This window comes from Anthonomus grandis, chromosome 3 (assembly GCF_022605725.1).
Source record: "Anthonomus grandis grandis chromosome 3, icAntGran1.3, whole genome shotgun sequence".
Taxonomy (NCBI): Eukaryota; Metazoa; Arthropoda; class Insecta; order Coleoptera; family Curculionidae; genus Anthonomus; species Anthonomus grandis.
The window spans coordinates 32,736,786-32,759,305 of NC_065548.1; the positions used below are offsets into that span (position 1 = coordinate 32,736,786).

At 30.9% G+C, this 22,520-nt stretch overlaps 1 protein-coding gene across 1 annotated transcript in view; it reads right to left on the reverse strand.

Moving 5' to 3' along the window:
- Window positions 1–22,520, reverse strand: part of LOC126734049 (receptor-type tyrosine-protein phosphatase O-like) — a 171,276-nt gene that overhangs the window by 66,883 nt on the left and 81,873 nt on the right. Inside the window, exons 2-4 of the mRNA XM_050437567.1 lie at window positions 7,509–7,735; window positions 7,379–7,458; window positions 873–1,004 (exon numbers count right to left, since the gene is read on the reverse strand). Of these exons, the coding sequence (XP_050293524.1) occupies window positions 873–1,004; window positions 7,379–7,458; window positions 7,509–7,695 (399 nt within the window). The 5' untranslated portion in view covers window positions 7,696–7,735. The remainder of the gene's footprint in view (window positions 1–872; window positions 1,005–7,378; window positions 7,459–7,508; window positions 7,736–22,520) is intronic.

The window sequence follows — 22,520 nt, forward strand, 5'->3', positions numbered from 1 at the left end:
CCTTTAGAGAGTATCTTATCATATTTTATGAAAAAAAGATCTTCATATTTTATAAAAGAGGAATAGTGTTCTTTTGCGCTTTTCAAAATAAGTGACAAACTTTTATGATATTATAAAGCGTATTTTTTTGCCATTTCTACATAAACATTTGGCATTATTGCATCAGAGATGTTGCAAGCAAACAAACTTAGTTAGTTCCATAGTTCCATGGCAGTGCTTATTCTAGCCTTTCAACGTTTTAAGGCGATGTAGGTAAAGCAATTTACCCACAGCATGTTTTGGCCATTTAGGTTTACGCAGAGCTCGAAAAGTTTCTCATCACATTGTGGGTAAATGCCATACTCAACGCGTTGTAGGTAAAATTTTCGGGCAGTGGCCGATATCGGCAATTGCGAATAACATATAGATAGTTTCCGTCATCTAGTTCGTCTAATCCGTCGATCTAACCGATAAAACCTAATTCGTTCTAAACATTCCTATACTTAAATGACCATTAATATTTAATCCTACACCAAAAACATGATGTATCATTTATCAAATATGTCTCATTTTTGACTACATGTGCACTACCTTTTAATGTCTGTCATATACTCATATCTCATACGCGACTGCGTTGCTACATGTTATGGTCCTACCACGTTGCTACAAGCACTCTTGGTCCATTAAGCTTTCTCCATAACTTTTGAGACAAAATATTTACATAATTTACTTAAAAAATAAATTTTTGGGCACCCTTTCAATTCTAGGTCAAAAAAATCTTTGTTTTTTTTACAGTAGATTGTCAGTTCATAGTTTACTTTAAAATTTAGAAATATTTTTTAAAAAGAATATTTACCTACTACTACTAAATACTTATTAATATTATTATTTACCATTTTATTTTCATAGAAACGGGCCACCATCACGATTATACTAACATTTTCCTGTATAACCATTTTCCAAAAGTCTCTTACAGTGTGAGATAATGGCCCTTGTGTAGCAATGTATTCATTATTTGAAAATCCCTAAAAATCAATAAAATAGTTTCTTATCAAAAACAGAAGTGTTTCATTTTAGATATTAAATATCTATAGTAGTACACACAACCAAACTTATATGGAATCACCCAGTAATTTCGCAAAATGGAATTTATTTAAAAAAATAGTCATTGAGGATTAAAGGGCACTTTTTCAAAACCAAGTTTATTAAAAAAAAATAATAAAACTGATTACAATTTTCACAATAATAGAACAAAAAACAAAAAGTGTAGATTTCTATAAAAATGATTTTTCTGAATATGACAATTTAACAAGAAAGTTAATTTAAAATTAAATGTTAATAATCAGTATTGCCACCTCTAGCATCGATGCAAGCACGAATTCGACGAGGCATGCTATTTATCAAATTGTCAATGTCTTCTTGGGAAACATTTGTCCATTCCTCTAAAACCGCTTGAATAAGTTGCTCAGTGTTACCAGGAGCATTCTGGCGAGCTCTAATCTTTCTTTTTATCTTATCCCATAAGTTCTCTATAGGATTAAGATCCGGTGAGCAAGAAGGCCACTCTAAAACGGCAATACCTTCCGTTTCTAAGAAACATTTTGCAACTCTGCTGGTATGTGGAGGGGCATTATCTTGCATAAATAAAAAAAAATTGCCAAAACCACCTCGCCAGAGCCTAACTACAGGTTACAATACCAAATCTACATACCTTTGACCTGTTAGGGTTTGTCGAATTGGAATTAAAGTTGGAGTTCAGTCAGTTTGGAGTTCTTTCACCAATCATAATTCCACCCCAAAACATTACAGTACCTCCTTTGTATTTCGGGATAGGTTTGGCAGCACGAAGTCTAGCTTGTCTCCCTCTACCTCTTAAAATGCGAATCCGCCGGTCATCGGATCGTAGTCCTATTCTGGTTTCATCCGAACATAAGACATTTTTCCAATTTTCAATATCCCAATTTTCATGCTCCAAACACCAATTTAAACGGTCAATTTTATGTTGCTTTGAAAGTTCTGGAACCCTTAACTGTCTTCTGCTAAATAATTCCCGAGCGCGAAGTCTTCTTCTAATAGTTTCGACAGAAACACTCACACCCGTAGCTTGTAAAAGTTGCCTTTGAAGCTCTGGATGAGATGTTGTGGGATTTCTTCTTGCTATTTGAGCTAAAAAGCAATCCTGCCCTTCAGTAGTTGCTCTTTCACGACTTCTCCTTGGTCTGTTTTTTAAGGTTCCCAATTCCAGAAATCTTGAATATGTTTTTGAAACTACACCTTGTGTAACCCCCACCGTTCTAGCTATCTGCCAGCTATCTTTGTGACATGCCTTGTTCTGCCAGAGCAATAATTCTTCCCCTCTGAACTTCCGATAGCCCAATGTATGGCATTCTTGTTTAGTTTTCAAAAATAAATAAATTATAAATTTGATGCGACTTGCAAGTGAAACAGTAAAATCGACACTGCTAGTTAAAACATTATTATTTATTATTAATCTGCCTGTCCTTGAGAGTAAATACTTGTACTTTTTTATTGCTTGCAACAAAAAATATCTTACTAAAATATTTCGTATTAATACAAGGTGATTCCATATAAGTTTGGTTGTGTGTATTATAATTAAATTTTATACCGGGTGACATAGGAAAACGTGAATACTTGTTTTCTATCACTTCCCTTCCCTTCCACTTTCCTGTGTAACCGAAAGTGGCATTAGATTTTTTATATTAAATAAGTCATTTGGTTTATTATTACGTATTTCGATAGAAAATAATATTCTGAGAACAATGATGCTGCATTTACCACTTTTTGTTTTATACTCATAGAAAAGATCATTTTTTTAAATTTTGAAATAGGAAGGAAATATTTTATTACTTAAATCTTTTACACGCCTATTTAAAATGTCCAAACCAGCAATTTTGGCGTTTACCTTATTTTTTTTTTAAACTCGTAAACATATTTATTTAATAAAACTAGCATAGAACGCTTTGATTTCTTGAATAGAAGGCTGCGTTTTGAAGCGTTCTTCAATTATTTTTCAATTGACATTAATAATACATGACATCTTATCAAGTGCAATTTTACTGTTTACTAATATTTCAGATATTTACTGACTCTATTTCTAAAAAACTGTATTAGTGGTTGTTCATAATAAGGTGTTAACTAAAAAAATAAACTAAATGTCAAAAATACTAGTTTTGAAGTTTTAAATAGGCGTGTAAAAGATTCAAGTAATAAAATACAATGAATATTATTTTTTCGTGATTACTTGATTAAAAATTAAAATTTTCAGTGCATTCATGGCATCTTATTTTAAAATAAAAAAAATTATATTTTCTATGAGTATAAAACAAAAAATGGCAAATACAGTAATATTATTCTCAGAATATTATTTTCTATAACAATACGTAATAACATACAAATTGTCTCATTTAAAATAAAAAGTTAGTGTCACTTCCTGTTGTGTCCAAACCGAAATTCTATCTATATACCAAATTTTATTTCTTTATCTTGGAAAGTAAAAAAGTTATTAAGCGTTCCCTTTTTCCTGTATTACCCGGTATACTTAATATATATAAGATACAGGAAGTGTTAAACTCTCTTAAGTTATTTTTTATAATTTGCACATAATTTAGCCTTAAAGTGCTCTTAAAGCATTAGGTGTTCTTATAACTTAAAAGGTCTCGGTCGACTTTATAATAACGGGACCGGGACAGAAGGCTTGTTTTTTCATGATAAATTTATGTATACTACGTGTCTTTAAATTAAACTAAAACCACACATATAAAAAGCTCTGCACGTGCGGAGCTATGTACATCTGTGCTAAAACTAGTTACAAATGCCATTTTATACTAATGATCTAACTAATATAGTAGAAAATGCAATAAAATCATGGCCGACCAAATCTTAAACACTAACTAAACTATATAAGTGACTACACACTCTACTTTTTAAAGTAGAGTGTGGTCTCTACTTTAATTTTTCTTAACAAGCTGTATACAAAAAAAATACTTTTTTATATCAAAACAAATTGTAGATCTTACTGCTAACTCATTCTATAGTGCTTCAGCATCAAGGTACCTATACAAGGTACCCAAAGTTATTAAATGATATATGTTCATGGCCATGACAAAAAGGTTAGGGAGTATAGAATTATGAGTATTCAGGGATAAAAATATTTAAGTCAGATAGCTTTTCGGAAAAGAAACATTAAAAAAAAAATAATACCAAATAAATTAGAAATAAATTTGAAAATTAAAATAAATATATAATGCTATAGCTATATGGGCCCGCGCTAAACTAAATCCAGCCCCTGGAATTACACACAAGTACACAGAGGTACCAGACATAATCCGGAATACCGAGATCTCCGTCCCTATTCCTGGGTCAAACCTCTACTCGGCCGCCACAGAACTTAACCTTAAGTATGAGTTCACGGGGCCATTTTCAGCATACCTTTACCACTTATCTCTGAAAATGTACATGAGTATACCAGGTATAAAATATACTCGGCCGCCTAAGAACTTTATACTCTCACCTTAAATATACACCCTTTATTATAAATTCATAGACCATATTTAGATACTTCTTACCTCCAGCTACACTTAAAATCGGATCTAAGGTTTAATATTACCTATACCAGCCACCACAATATAGGAAGTCTGTGATCTGGTCATCCCAACGATGTCTCTAACCTCGTATCAATCATTTCCAACAACTTTGAAAATCCTAAAAGGTCCCCGCCATTTCAGCAACCATTTTCTGCTGGACCCTGTAGCCTGGGAAGATTTTACTCGGAGAAGCACTAAATCTGCTACTCGATACACATCGGGAGTACGGCGCCGCGCATCAAATTGTTCTTTCTGGCATGCCTGATAAGTCGGACAATTATCACACACCTTTTCCGTAACGCGATATCGCCAATGTCCTCCGTAACTTCTTCGGGTACGCAAAATAAACAAGTTGTCCCGTTACGCGATACCCCATTAACACTTCACTCGGAGCCGCCCCTAGTGCCTTATTCACTGTCCCGTTAAGTCCCAGGGATATTTAACAAATTTATATCCAAATCATTATCTTCTAAATCAGCTCCCATGGATGACAAAGAATCCAAAAGTGTGCGATTATATATTTCGACTTGTCCATTTCCTCGCGGCAGTCCTACCGCATTCAGGTAGTGAGTTATTCCGAGAGAATTACAAAATGCCCCAAAATTGTTAGACGTAAAAGCTGTACCCCTATCACTTATTATTCGCCTGGGCACCCCAAAAATTTTTATAATATCCAATAAAGAGTCTAAAACATAACATTATAATAAAGTTTTTGTATTGTTCACGGGATAAATAAAAATAAATTTTGTAAATGCATCAATGATGACAAAAATATGAGTATTCCCTTTACCTGCGTTAAGAAATGGTCCCAAATGGTCTATATAAATAGTGTGAAAAGGTCGTGCAATTAATAGTATAGGATTCAAAAATTCGGGCTTTTTATTTTCAGTCAATTTATGAAATAAGCAATTTAAGCAGTTTTTTTACGCATTTCTTTATGAATCTACTCATTTTAGGGAACCAATACTCTTTTGTTACCGACTCGAAGGATTTATCGAATGCAAAGTGTCCAATATCATCATGATTTAGACGCAAAATTTGGTACCTTGCATTTTCAGGTACGACCCATCGAGGGCCATATGGCGTTAACCTTTCGGCGATGGGCTTTTTACTTAGAGCATCGGCATGCCGTAATTCTTGATTGGTGCGATATTTAATTTCATAATTCCATGACCCAACGACCTATTCGAGCATTCAATTCGGTATTTTTAAAAGTACTAACAACGGTCGAACAATCAGTTATAATAGTAAATTTTTTACCAAACAAATAGTGACGAAACTTTTGAACCGACATAACGACTGCCAGCGTTTCTAACTCAAAAGAATGATATTTTTGCTGTTCAGATGATGTCCGTTTACAAAAGTACGCAACGGGATGCTCTTTATAATTATCTAATTGCACAAGTATTCCACCTATACCCCTACCTATTCGACTAGCATCTGTATAAAGCCTACACTTTAAGTTAATATTAAAAAATTGTAAGACTGTTTTTTGGGTTGGTTGTCGTTTTTTTTCGGGAAATCGTCGCGGTCTTTGAATGACTGGAATATTACTACTTAAATCAATTCGCATTTCTTTCTTATAAGTTCCCACGTCAAAGGAATTCGTAGCAAAAGACCGACTTAGAATAAAAGACGTAATTTTGTTCGATAAAGTTCTGCCCTATAAGTATGTCAATGCCTATCGAATTGGATTGTTTTTAATATCGCCCGTTATTAAATTAATTCTATCTGCGTCTGATAAAGGAATTTTCATACGGTTTATTAATGAAAGTTTCTCAAAAGTGTATTCATATAGATTTTTGTTATACTTAGGGACTTTTGTTATACTTCACAACTCAATATTTTTTTCATATCGGCATTCAAATCTCTTTTAGGAATAAAATTTCCAACTGGTAATTCTTTCTACTCAGACCAAAATCGTGTGGGCAGTCCTCGATACCAAATTTCTGCCGTTCCATGTAATTTCCCTAGCGCTAAATAGCAAGTTACTTGATCTGACCAGTTGTTAATTTGTGAAAATTCATTTACGGCATTTAGTCATTCCTTAATATCCCTATTAACAGGATTAAACTCTTCCATAATATTGTTATTAATTACCCCAGAACGATTGTTATAATTCTTGTTTACAATTTGGTTAAAGCCTTGAGTAATATCTTGACTTAATGCATAAAAAGACGCACTACCATTCTGCTCACTAGACATTCTAGGCGGAGTATTATTTTTTTCTTAATCCATAGAACGATAGCGAGATAACTCACAAGAACCAGTCGTTTCTTTCTCACCACTTTTGGAACGTTCGTGAACACTAGGGGAACCCGAGGAATTTACGTAGCACCGTCCGGCGTTTTAAGGCTTTTTTTTACATGAAATCGAAGATCAATCGAATCACTTATCAACCTTCTAATTTTTATAAGGTCACTGGATTTACTATCCTACTTCTGATGTAAAACGTCAAATAATTATAACACGGAGTTCAAAACCACACACGGGTTTTACTAATTAATATAAAAAAAGTTAAATAAAATAAGATGATTATTTTACCGGATGACAACAATCATCCGAGTTGCAGGTTAAAAATTAAGCGTCCCCTCTTCTTTGTCGTTTTCCTAGACCCCTTAGCCTAACCGATACCGAAAAATAAACAAACATCCAAGAAGGCCTGTCTAAGGTTTTAATTTGATCATATGCAAACAACGAATTACTTAAATCAATAAAAGTTGATATAATGATCATGATATTTGCTATTGAGGTATGTAATTTTTACTACGTAATATTTTTAAAGTTAACATTACCTTAATGTGTGAGGCGTTAATATAATCTGAGCACATTTCGTCATCTTCATCAATATTTAATTTAACCCTTGTTAGATCAACTAAAATAAAATGTTTTTATTTTATATTAAATAAAACTTTAAGAACTTACATGGTAATATGTCAGTATATCTATTTTTTCGTTTATTTTCGGGAAGGACTGCAAAAGCTGTTTGATGAGCTTCATAGATTTCCAAGCTTTTTGTTTGAAGCTCCTGCCACTGAGTTGCTAAAACGTCAGGATATTGCTCCAAATAACAGCAATACCTTATAAACTCTGCCTGCGATATCTCGGTCATTTCGATAGATGGTAATGGACGTACTTTATTTATTACTTTACTATAAAAAGGATATATTTATATTAGATATATATATATATATATATATATATATATATATATATATATATATATATATATATTTATAATTTTATTTTAATGCTAAGTTTGATTTTCCCTGAGACAAATTAAAAAAATAGTAAATCGCTCCAGTTATAGGAGAATATCGAATGGCAATCGATGAGCAAATGAGATAGGATCTTGCTTGCTATGCTTTATAAAATTTACATCAAAAGCTAGAATACACATCAAAAACTTTGAATGTGACGAATTTGTTTTTTACTACTCATATTGCACTGAGCAGCAAAAGAATACAACTACATAATTTTTATGTATATATATATAGATATTATTACTATAATATCTATATATATATATATGCTCTAAAAAATTACATAATAATAAATTGATATGTCATAAATTCCTTGTAGCAGGACATACAACCCATTAGCCTTTCTGTAATCAAAAGGATTAAAAATTTTAATAAAATTATATTTTAATAAAATTAGGCACACAATTCTAAAAATTAAAAAAAAATTGATAATCTGTACTCTTAGTATATACTGTTGTATTCTTATCTAGAGAATTTCCGAAATCTTGGTAAGAAAATTTCGCAGCAAGAGTTACATATCACTGACTCTTCAACCTGCACACAAGTCTAAAATAAAAATTAGTAAACGTAAGCGGTTAGATCTTTAATATTTATTAAAATTATGCAGGTATTCCTTCATTTTATGCACTTTTTTACATCTTTATGTCATTTACTGTTTGTACATTTGTAAAGAGTTTTGTACTTCTCTAATAAAAAAAAAACAAAAATTATTTAAAATTTATTTTAGTGTCACATTATAAAAAAAGTTAATTTGTTTTGTCAGAAAGTCACGAATATTGCCCAAGAGTTAACAAAAAATGTTAATGCAACAGTTAATAATCATAACTTTAAATTACGAGACAATTTTACCACTAACCAAAACTCTTTATTTTTACTCTCTACACGTGTAGCATCTTCGGGAAAAGATTAAAACTATGTTTTAGTTTAGTTACTTAGTTTTAATCTTCTTCCAAAGATGCTAAGATCGTTAGCGAAACACGCAACGAGAGTAAAAATAAAGTTTTGTTTAGTGGTTAAACTGTCTCGTAATTTGAGTGTCACACAAAAGGTTCTAACCATAGGACAATCATAAGTTTGTTAATTTAATAGTATTTCTCATATCACCTGTTAACCATAATATTTGAAGCCGTAAACTACAATAAAAACGTTAAAGTTGTCTGTATTGCTAAATTAATACAAAAAATTAAAGAAACAATAATCTTTAAACTGTTATATTGACAAAAGTTGATTTTTAAGTTATGAAGTTCTTCTATAATCGGGGCGAAATCATGATGTTGATGTTTTTTAGTATCTTTGCTCTTTTAAACTATGCACGTATATAACTAATGATTTTAATTATACATAGAGACATTATTACAAATTTAATATGCCTTATAATTGATATATTACTGAAATCCTCGACCTATTTGTGGCTTGCTGATAGACCGTCAATCCCTGAGGTCTTATTACAATTATCTACGGAGTGGCTACTTAAGTGTGGTAAGCGGCTGTATCTCGAAAACTAATAATCACAGAACCTTAAAAAAATTGATATAAAAGTGGCCCACAATAAAAGTATTTGTGAAAAATATGTTTAAGTTCATTGGTCAGCCGCTAGAAGGGCATTACAGCTATTTCAAAATTTAAAATTCTGTTTTTGCAAACTTTTAATAACGGGCACCCCGAAAGATTACTGTAATAATATACAACCATTTCCACATAAAAACGTTTACTAGAATTTATGCCATTTGTCAAATAAAGTGGTGGGTGGGAGAAGTTTTTATCTTGAGTGAACAAATCTGCTCTGGGTAAACCGATATTTTTGGAAACGACTTGTGTTTACAAATTTATTTACTGCTTTATTCTTTATCAAAAAAATATTAATAATCGGAAACCATCCACCCGTAAGATTTTAAAATTTACTGAATTATTTTAAAAAAAATTGTGGGCGTGAGAAAAGCCGATTATTAAAATATTGCTCTAGTCTCGCATCTCTCTATGAATCGTATTTTAAATTCTGAGAATCATAGTTTCCCTGATTGTAGGCATAGACTAAAAAACAAGATCTTTTACCCTTCTCCATATGTAAAAATCTAAGACGTCAAACGGCTGGCCAAGGAAACAGGCTTCTTCTTCCTATCGATCTGTGTGTACTGCATTTAGGTGTTAGCCGGACATCAAGTTTTAGAAATATATGGTTCCTAAGTTCCAGATTTACATCTTTCAATAAAATTGGTAATGTGTTTCTGAGAAACTCTAAGAAAACGTTACCCGATAATGCCTTGTTAAAGAAATACTCCTTGATGCAAAACCATTTGCAATAAAAGTATACATATTCAAACACACATTAACCACCCACGCTCAAGATAAATATATATAAAATAGGACAATAAATAATATAGAGGACCCTAACATATTTTTCCCCCGCTCGCACTTTTTAATACGTACGCAAATTCTCTAGGAGCGCTATTTATTTGTTGTTTTGTGAAACGATGTTTAATTTAAAATTAATTATATAGTGGATTAAACTGTTTTAAACTAGGTACCTTTCGTGTTTGTTTTGATGCCGTTTGAAATTAGTCAGCTGGTCCTTCGTAGCCCTAAACAAAAAGCAACAAAAAAAGCCCTTAAGTGGCCCGGGCTTGGCAACCCAATCCAAATCCTGATTTTATGATCTATCGAGCCGGATTGAGTCCTAAATTGTATCGGATTGAGCTTTGGATTGATCCGGTGAAGCAGGATAAACGAGAAAATTGCAGATGTGAATTGGTGAGATATTGCCTTGTAAGGATTATGAAGCTATTACAGCCCAAGAAAACCAAATTTGGTGAGTTTGTTCAAATTATTTATGCACGTAAGGCCTAAACTTGCCCAAAGTGTAATTTTTCTTACGAACTACGGCTAATTTTGCACTAGTGTGGTCAAATTATACTTTTTCGTACTTGTTCGAGTTTTGTTTTGTTTGATTAAGATTAAAATCTTAATTAATTGATTATAAAGACACCGATTTTAAATTTTTTGAATATTAAATTTTGCTTAGGTTTAATCAATACAATTCAATAGATTTAAAAAAAGAATCTTGATGATGAATGATTGAAAGATGAATGATTTTATTCAGAATTACGCAGAGGTATTTACCATTTTAAGATACCTTATATATTAGTTATCAACCTGTATCCCTAAAAACAACCATTGTATAGCTTATTTATATGAACTTTTCCCTTTAAAATGCTTTGAATGTTATTAAGTAGCACCCTGTTTAAAAACTATATAGGTCTCAATTAATCCCTGCGTACGAAAATTTTGATTTACCTGATATCTAAAATTCTACAAGTTTTGTAGCTTTCCCAAGCCCTACATTTTTTATAAGACAATGCGTGATTGATTGGCTATATATCATACTTATTACAGACCAGTCAATCTTCTATTATTGAATTATAAGCGATGGGAAAATAATTTTTTCCATTGTAAAAGAAAGCATTTTTTTAATGTTAAGTATACTAAATTGGGGTTTTTTTTTGGGGTATAAAATTTGCAAAAGGCATAGAAAGTAAATTTAAAATTAAAGTTCACAATGACTAATTATGAACTCCTAAAAAATAAGAAAGTATTACAATTGTATTAAAATTAAAAAAATATATTAAAATTAGAAATGTTGCCAAAGGTGTTGTTGTTCACTTATATCTAAATCTCAAAATATCGCCAAGGAAAGTAATTTATCCACCCCGTTTCTTAATACTGTGAATAGTAATAATTTTCACTCAAATTTGCATTTACTTTATAAATTGATAGTCAAATTTTAAACCGGCAGTTGTATTTGAAATGTTCACTGCACTGTCAAGGGTGAAGCTTTAAAATTGATTGCACTTACTCTCTGCAATTAACAAATGATAATTTTGAAATCGCCATTGGTATTTTAAGATGTAGATTTTTAAGTAGTTCAATTGACATCTCGCCCATAAGTAAATCTTCATCCCCCCATGTTGAGAGAATTTGTTGTTCCGATCAAGAGAAATTTAGAATGCTTAAAAAAATTAAACAAGAATTTTTTGACTGCTTGCCAATTTTTCTTTTTGAAAGAAAATTAGCTTTCAACACAAAACGAGCCTTTGAACAAGAAAAAAATTATGTGTTGCCGAGATAACAACATTTTTAAAATTTTCTTGAAAAAAGTGCATGAGGTTAGAAAATATTAGTGATCTCAGCCTCGTTCAACAAGTAAATATGTAAGAAAAATAAACAAAAAGTCTCAAAAGTCACGAAAAATCACATAATTTTCAAAAATCTCAAAATAAAAACTCAATTTGTATGTATTGTAGCTTGGATAATCACCCCATTTATTCGTGTCAAAAATTTGTAAACTTGCGCCACAATAAAAAAGAGCAATTTAGTGCTTCATAAAAGTTGTGTTTTAAATATTTGGGTGATAAACATAGTTGTCTTTCAAAGTCAAAATGTAGGATATGTCAAAAAAGACATTCATGCATAGGGATTTAAATTTTGCACAAAATAATTCACACTCGCATTCACAAAGTAATTATCGCACTGAAAGCAAAAACAGCCCTACACACAACCATATGCCCAGAAATACAAAAAATAAAGAAAATAATGCACGCATTAAATATTCTCAATCACGCTCGACTTTTAATAATAACACAAGAGAAGTGCAATCACACTCACACAGTCCAAATACTCCTTATCTTGAAGATAATGAAAACAATAATAGACCGACACAGTTGCCCAACAAATACTTACATCAATTAACACGATGAACCCCGACTCTCGCAAACTCACAAATGATGATCTACAAAATTTTAGTGGTATTGTCACACAACAAAATCAAGTTCTTTTAGCAACTGCTCCGATTTAAATAGTTTCTAAAAATGGAAAAATTATCACAGCCCAAGCGCTCCTAGATAAAGAGTCAAATCTCATTTATTATCCAAAATTTATTAGATAAACGAAATTATACTCCCCATATAAAAGTGCTAAATACTACAGTTATTTCCCAAAACAACAAGTATCTAACAAAATTACAAATTTTTGAGGGTATCTCTTGATACCCTTTACACTTCATAAATTTAATTCAAATTCGCAAACCTTGTTACAATCTCTTTAAAAAAAACTAGTCTCTTAATATGACCTAAATCTCGATACATTTCCTAGCAAAATACTCGGTCTAAAATGGCAACCGTCTGACTATTTAAAAAATCTCTGTTTCTGAAATAGCCCCATGTGAGTTCCCTACAAAAAGAATTATTTTATCTACTCTGGCTCAACGTTTTGACTTTTGACCCTCCTGGATCCGTTATTATTTTTACTTTATATTAACGATTATATTGGGGAATATATTTAAATGACTTGGTAGAAATAATTTATTTATAAATACATCAAAATTTAAATTTTGTTTGCTTGAAAGGAAAAGTAAATTATCAGGTATTAACATAGATGATATTTATATTTACATAAAAAATATTGCAATCCAACACGAACAACAAATTAAATATTCGGCTGTTATTTAAATTTAAATTTTCACGTACATGCCGATTACATAACACGAAAGTATTCGAAAAAGGTAGGTTTTATTTCAAGGGTAGGACAAAATTTGTCATTGACTACCAGATTATTGTTATATAATAGCATAGCAGCACCTCACCTTAAGTTTTGTTCATCACTTCTTTATAATTTACCTAAGTTTAGTGCAGAATCGAGCAATTAGAACTATTTTGAAATGCAACAGATTTACACCCGTGTTATTAATGCTTAATGTGTGAAACATGTTGTCGATAAAAGAAAAAATTGCTTCTAGTGTATATGTCTTTCTGTTTAAAGCAAAAAATAAAATGTAAATTTTTCAAAATCAACATTTTTAGTGATGTACATAATTATGACACACGTCATTCCTCTAACTTTATTTTATTAGATAGGTGTAATTCTAGTCAAATGCTCAATTCTGTATTTTATAAAGTTTTATCCAATTTTAATATGTTACCTGATTTTATTAAGGAATGTACAACTCTCAATGCTTTAAAAAACTAGTGAGAGAATACTTAGAGAATACTTGTTGTCCTAGTAATATTTGATTTCTTTTTATTTTTTATTGAAATTCTATTATTATCTTAAAGCAAATTGAGAGAAATTGTTTTTAAAATTTAGTTTATAACTTAGGCAGTAACATTTTTAATTTAATTTTTTTTTGTTTTCTGTTTTTTTATATAAATCTTGTATTTGCTAAATTTTATTTTGTTATTCGACTTGCACCACATCTGAGTTGTGACTCCTTAACGGGGTATTTCTGGAAAAACCGGGAGGCTAAGATTGTCCATGGAGTTCCGGGGCAATACCTAATAGTCTCCCAGGACCAAGATGGCCTGTTTACCTTAGACCGACCCAGAAAAAAAAAGTGTGTCGTAACATGCACGAAAGATCTACACAAGCCGACCACGAGTTGCTACCTCAGCAGTATTATCGATTGCTGATAGTTCGCAAATAAGGTGGAATGCAACGTTTAGCAATTTAAGTATATTAAGTATATTTTAATAATTATGTTCTGCTTATGTATGTGGCACATGTTGCTAAATAAATAAATATATATTTATTATTATTATTATTATTATTATTATTATTATTATTATTATTATTATTATTATTATTATTATTATTATTACGATTCGTTAAAAAGTCTTTTGATTTGGAATAGTTTGGTAAGAAAATATTTCTTCATACAACCTTTTTGCTACCAATGCATTGCAAGACGCAAGATCATAAGATGCATATCTGCATACTAATTAACGTGAATTTTATATTTTGACTTAATTCAGCATAAAAAATTAAACAGTGATTCCTTAATTACTTTTTTTTCCAAAACGGTTTATTTTATCGATAATGAACAAGAGTGCTTGTTATTTGGTTCAAGGTTCAAGCTATTTATTACATTTGCATATTTATTAGAGTCTTTATCATATAGGGTGCTAAAAATTTAAGCATTATATGTACAATTTAGTCCGCCCATGGTAAAATAAACAAGATAAATATATTTTAAAGACTCTAAGAGGTCGACTAAGAGGTTTTTAGTAGTTTTCATCACGTAAAATTTTTATTAAACTATAGTAAGTATTACCACCAAGTACTTTAAGAGTTATTTAAGAAAAACCGATTTCCAGCGCCGTCGTTAAGGGGCCGTATCTTTGTAGGGAGGGCCTATACCAATTTTTTATAGGAAAAATTTATATTATTTTTTTTATTTTCCTCCTGAATCCGACGGTTCAGGACGCTACAATTAAAAAATCAAAATCGATGTTTTTCTTAAATTTATAAAAATTTGTAACCGTATTACTTATGTCAAAATTGTATCTCGGGGTTTTTCGGGATACGAAATCCGAATATGCACCTCCTTTCACTGTGGCCATCAGAGTGAAAAAGTATGCATATTAGAGTTTCGTATCCCAAAAAATTCCTGCATACAAATTTTTAACGTAATACATTAAAGCATGTTCATAAATTAAAAAAAAAAACTTTAAAAAAGATTTTGATTTTTTTACTTTATCGTCCTCTAGGTCAGAATCGGAGCAATTTCGAACTAAGATAAGTTGCTTTAAATCGGCGTATTTTGATCTCAGAAATATTTTATAAAGACGTTTTGAGGACACCCTGTATACATGGTTGCATTTCAGATTTTTGAAAAAAATTTTCGAGTGGAGTAAATCCGAAAACAACGACCCCTAGCAGATTTCAGCAAAGACAAACAGTAATATTTTTTCAGTATAAAAATAAAACAATAAAGGAAGTTTTAAACAAAAGTTGTTAGTTGTTACACAAAAATAGGTTCACCCAGAGCCGACTTTCAACAATTTTTTTCACTTAAGATTAAAACCGTCCCTACTACTTTATTTGACAAGTGACATCAATTCTTGTTAAAAGTTTGTTTTTTTGTGGAAATTTTTATTGATTATATTATATTATTGCGGCAGCATTTTGAGATTTTTTCCGTCATTGGAATTTTTTTTGAACAAAATACAATTGTAAGTTTTGAAGTAGCTGTAACTCCCTCTAGCGGCTGACGAAAGCACTTAAAAATGTTTTCTACGATATTTGTTTATGAGATATTGTATATACATAGTATATATATTTATAGTATATGTGTATATATATGTATATATTTCTGGTATATATTTTTTAAAAAGCGTAATAGCTTTAAAAAACTCAATTTATAAAAAAGTTTTTTTATTAAAATTTAATAAAGATGTAACATTCAAATAATATCTGAATCATATCTGGTCAGATGTTTTCCAAATAATTTTTTTATATAAACGAAATTTGTTCTCTGACTCCTTACAATAACAGAACTTTTTTGGAAATAAAGAAATATGAACCAAAATCATAATGTGCCCATAACGAAATTAACTATTTTATTCAGTTTGATTCATTTAAACGCTACACATTTGCTTAATATCTAATTTGCTGCAATTATCCTAACGTACCTCTACATCCATATTCGACTCAAATTAAATGTTTCTTAGAATATATGGATAATCAGCCGTAATTGAAAAAATTTTCCTATTGCCCCTTTTTATGGATTTAAGTGCGAAATAAAGCCCACGTGCTAATATATAGTTAAGAATGCAACATGATAGAGCATCATAAAAATGGGCAGTCTAGCAGTTAAAAATTATTTAAGTAGACATTTGTAAAAAATAGTTGGGTTGGGTTATTTCTTTGGCTTCAACCTACTACCATTGTATCTAATTAATACTAAAGAATTTTTTTTAGAAATTAAGCATTTTTTCTGAAAAGAAATTAGGACCAATAATTAATAATTATGGAGGATCCAATTTACTTTGAATTTTCAGACAGTATTGCAAATCTATTTCAAATTTTTGATTTTGGTATAGTCTTGTGTGAATAAATGAGACCTTTTTATGGGTCAAATCTATATTAGAAGTTTAAAGTAAAATGCAGTAATTTTATTACTTTTTGCATTACTTACACTGCATTTTGCCTTTTTTTCTTAAATCAAAACTACAGGTTTACTTTTATATCGTAAACCTAATTGAATAAAAATGTTTTTTATACTAAACTACTAATTTTTTGGCTGGATTTTTTTTAGATAAAGACAATATGTAGTATTTGAAAATCATGTTTTTTACTTTAATTATACAGACTATAAAAAGTAATTCTTTCCTGGAAAGCAAAACTATTCAAATATGTTTAGTTCTAGGTTTACTTTAAGAACTCTATTCTACTAATCGACTGCCGTAGAAAAATGTATTAAAACTTTTTAAGCTGTATAAAGACGGAGATTGCTCATATATTCTGGGATACCCTGTATAAACCAATATTAATATAATTACCTGGGCTTTACCTAAAAATACTAAATTTTAATTATGTCGCCCAATATTCATTTTACTTATCTTAGAAGGCATAATCTTAATGCAGCATTAAATAATTGATTTATTATACATATATAGTTTATAATACCTACTTAATTATACCTTTCCTCCAGAAAACAAATCCAATGATAAGAATTAAAATGAAAAGTAAGCCAAATAATATTCCAAGAATTATGGGAAGACTGCTTTCCTTAGTTACAAATGATATTGGCATAGTGTTTCTATAGTACTCAGCGTTAAATATTCTGAAAAATATATAGTATTTTGTTGCAGGTATCAGCGGTGCGTTGCAGTTATCCTGATTTTCGGTGCAAGTATCATTCACACCTAATACGAAGTAAACAGTATCTTTATCTAAAAAAACAATTTTACATGTTAAATTACTAAAAAAATATTTTTTGGGCACTATTAAATAAATTTGAAATACTGGCAATAAGATAAATTTGTTTGAATATTCATTAAGACGGGTAAGGAGAAGGAAAGGTGGTTCCTGTCGATACGCATTTCTGTGTGGTTTTCTGTTCGTGATAACTAAAAAGAAGACATCAATGTCAATGTAGTAAATGTTCAAAATACTCTTCGCAAACGTCTTGGTAACATGCTAATCTTAAATACATGTTTTCGTTAACGTTACTCTGTATCTCGGACGTAGTGAACTAAGGTGAAGGGTTTGCATATAAGGCTTTCGACGAATCCGTCAAGGAAAAGTCTATTTTTATAAACTGAATAAACTGAAGCCTTCAATAATGAGATAAAAAGTTTCTTAGATTGGCAATTTAGAAAAACGCTGTTCAAACTAGAGCGCAATTATGATGTCACATGCACTGATATATGATATATCAGAGCGTAATTAATAACTGTATGGTTAGCAAGCAGTCAATAGATAATTTTTTAAATTATTTAAATGGTTTTTTTTACTATACAGGATGTCTAAAAAACAGTTAATAAAACTGGACAAGAGAAAGAAATGGTTCAAAATTATTTCATTTTTATCTGCATTCGGTAAGCTTATTTCTGCCGATCGAGACCAATAATTTGAAGTCATAAATTAAATATATTTTTTTTCCAATTTATATAAACTAATAATAGAATGAGCATTGTGAACTAATAGAAACGTATCATCCATTTTTTTCTCTAAGAGACCAAACGAAAACAAAACAAACGTAAAAACACAAAATCACGGTCTCATCAAATCATCGAAACACGTGTAGCATTTAAAAAATGATATGAATTTGATGAGACCGTGACTTTGTGTTTTTACCTTTGTATTGTAAACTAGATGCTAAGAGTGAAACTATCAAATAATCGTAAGTCAATATCTAAATAAAATTTTCTAACAAAATAAAAGCAAAACAGTGCAAAACTGTAAAAATATTTAACGTTTATGAAATTTTTATCACAATATATTACCTGCTCTTCATTACCTGCAAATGGATTATAAAATTGACTAGTAGCTTGATAATATATTTTCGATTTAGTCTGTAAAATTACTGAAGGCCAGATGCTCTTATTCCACTTATTCATTTCTCCACCTGTTTCATTTTTATCTGATATTATTATAGCCATATACAATATTGGGTTCTGATCACTGGTAAATGTTTCTTTAGCTAAAGTTAGTACTACCTGGTTGCTGGTTATATTTCTTGGACTTGCATTTTCTTCTATCTTGGTCATATTAAACGATGGAACTATAATTAAATAGAATTTATTAGTTTCTTCCGATTTTATGTGAACTGACGAAAACAAAAAATAATAACTATATTTTATTATTTATATACTACTTATTAATATATTAATAAATTGGTATTGAGGTAATTCTTAAAAAAAGTAAAAAAGTTAAAGTATCTGTAGCACTTTCTTCGGTCTCTTCTAAAATATTTACATATTTTTTGATGTCACATTACATTTTAACTTTTTTATTTGGCATGTTTTATCAATGTTTCTGTTTCTGAAACTTGGACACTTTTTTTACTTTGTTTGACTAACGGACCTTAATTTGAATTTAAATAAGGTATATAAATCGGATCAGTTGGTTCTATACATTTTTCGACAGACACAAACTAGCGGTTTCTCACACAACCCCTCAATATTTTCTGCCAATGCGCTTTCAATCAATTCCCTATTTAGACGCTTCTTAACAGCAGATCTTGGATTAAAAACTTTCACTTTTTTTGGCAGTCAATTTATGTGAACTAACTGTGGATTTTAAAAATGTTCTTTCTCCTACTAATTTGCATCTCAAAAAGTTTTCAACGTCAGCTTGCACCTGAAAAAATTATTGTTCCAAAACCGAATTTTTAAGTGTAAGAATTAAATATTTAATAATGCTTATTAACAGTAATACGTAGAAAATCTTTTTTATACTATATTCAGTAAATACTTACTTTAAAATTACCTGCAGAGCATGGAATATAGCATGGATTTGAAGAAAAGTGGTATTTTATCATCCCGATTTATAGCCGTGCACCATCTTTTTTTTTCATATTTTGGCACAGGAAAAAAATATTTAATTGAGCTAGTTACCCTACGGTATTTGTGCACTTTGGAAGAATACAATACTTGTACGAACCTGTTATTTTAGGCATATCGCAACAAACATCGCCCCGCGACGGCTAATAATTGCCTGGCTTAAGGGGGCGGCTGTATCAAGGTCAAAGGAGTTGTGTATTGTGACGTCATCGAACAACATCGAATTTCCGCGGCATCTCAAACTTTGGAAGGCAATAACACCGTCTATAGATTACAACAAGTCAGACCACTCGAGCGGCCCTGAAATCGATTGCCCCACCCCCCGTTCCTCACCTCGCCATGCATCGGCTGGGTAGAACCCAGGTTTAGTTTTCGCAAGTACGTTAACTTGTGTGCAAGTTAAAGGACAACAACCAGCATTTGCTTTTTTAAAAAACAAATTTATTGAGAACAGGGACTAACTAACTTACAACTAACTTGATTGATAGATAATGACTACATCGATTACTATATTAATTATTATTGCTCTTGTCTATTACATTATATTTATATGTTCTAAAAATGATGACAATACAAACTAAGCTATTTCTAAATAAAGTATGCAAGGTCGGCATAAGGTGGCGGGTTGGTACCCGTAACTCCTCCCTCCTAAGAAATGAGCCCAGGGGTGAATTATATGACAATATGGCTCGGATTCTGTAGGGTTTCTTCGTCGTCACTGGTCGTGGTGGTGGTTTGGTTGGGATGTTTTCTTTAACTCAAGGACAAGGGTGCCTTGGATTGGGATATTTTCTTTATTATGGCCACATTGTTGGACAGCTACGGTTTTTTGGGGTGAAACAATTATCCATTTTTCCTGTTCCAGCTTCTGGATTTTCAAAGACTTGACCTCGGTTTGAATGGCTCGACAATTTGAGGGATGTTTTGAATACAACATCATTTGTACTTCACATGGTGGATCCTCGGATACGCTCAGAGGACTGTTTTCTTTGCAAAGGTAGATTTCTGTAGCTACCTCTTGACATTTGGCATTGAACAGTACATATGAGTGTTCATTTAGGATAAGGTATTGACTTTGAGGGATAATTATTTGGTAAATGGAATTTAAGGGTACGGGCAAAGGGTAGAGGTGATATAGTACATAATTTTCAAGTTCAACTATAGGTACCTCTATTATAAAGAATATTTTGTTTTCCTTTGTATAACCCTTAATTTCGACAATTTTTTCGAATAGTAAAATGTTCTTTAAAGTTGCCGCAAATGGTAACTTAGTTTTTCTTAAGTTAGGGCCAATTAATTTTATTTCATTTAGAAGTTCTTTTGGGTCGATTATAGAGCTGTGAAATATATTTAATTTCGAGAATGTAATCGCTATTTCGATGTTATCCAAGATATCGTATATATTTTGATAAGCATTTATCACTTGAGAGACAAGTATTTCACTTAAAAAGAAAGAGTATGTATTTGTATTATTCAAATTCATTTGTTTAACCACCAATTCTAGTTTTTTTACACGATTTTCTAAAATACGTTGATTATGTGACAAATTTTTGCTTATGCTTTCGAAATGTTCGACAGATTTTTTAGATACGGTTATTTGCTCTTTTATAAACGTTTTTTGCGAATTTTGGTTATTAGAGATTTCCAAAATAGCTTTGTCATATTTTTCAGCATCTTCTTGTGCGAGATTACCAGTTATGGTTTTTATAATGGAACCTAAACCGTTAATAAGTCCACGTTTGTTTCGGTTGTTAAATAAGGGATTTAGTTGTTCAATTTGTAAGTTTACTTTAGCACTTAACGAATTGACTAGATTATAGGAGTTTAAAAAGGAGTTATTGTCAAAGAATTTATGAATTGATTCTTTTAGTTTTATAAAAGTCTGTTCTAGGTATTTGGTTTCTTGGATTATGTCACTTACGTCAAAATTTTGTACAAAAGACCAATAGTCTGCTGTGTTTTGGGCATTGCCGAGTTTAAGTGGTAGTAGTCCAGGGTTCTGGTTGAGGTTATAAAATTGGGGAAGGGCTAGTTCTCTTCCAACGAAGGTGAGGATTCTGTAACAACAGGGGGTTTTCTTAATTCTTTAACGTGAATTGTTGTTACCTTTTTAGATTGTTTATTTTTTACTTTAACTTTATTATGTTGTAGTAGTTGTAGTATTTCGTAGGGGCCTTTAAACTTATTGTCTTTTTTGTTTCTAGAGTTGTTAACTATATAAACAGTTTGACCTATTTTAAATTGTGTTTGTTCTGGTCCGGCAGTGTTATGCTTTTCTACGATTTTTCTTTTTGTTTGATCGATGTTTTCTGTCACTTTTTGGTAAATGTGTTTGACTTTTTCCTTGTGATTGTTAACGTAATCATTATAGAATGTGGGTTCTATAATATCGCAGGGATCTCTACAATTAGTATGTCCAAGGGTTAGTTCAAAGGGAGTAAACTTTGTTGTTGAGTGTATAGAATTATTATAAGCAATTATTGCGTAATTCATTAAAGAAGATACATTATCTGATTTATGTTTGTGTCTAAGAATTCGCAGGTGTTCAATTAGAGCCGAGTGGAATCTTTCAACAGGTGAATTAGATTCATGATGGAGTGGTGTAGTAAAATGTATTTTGATTTTGTGTGCTTTTAGTAATTCTTGTACAGTTTCATTCTTAAATTCGGAACCATTGTCCATTATAATTTTTTGGGGGATGCCATAAAATGAAAAATATTTTATTAGGGCATTAGAAATTTCGATAGCAGTTTTTCCAAAAATTGGAATTGCTTGTTCTAATTTTGTAAAGGGGTCAATTAATGTTAGGACGTCTTGATTGTCGAATTTAAATACGT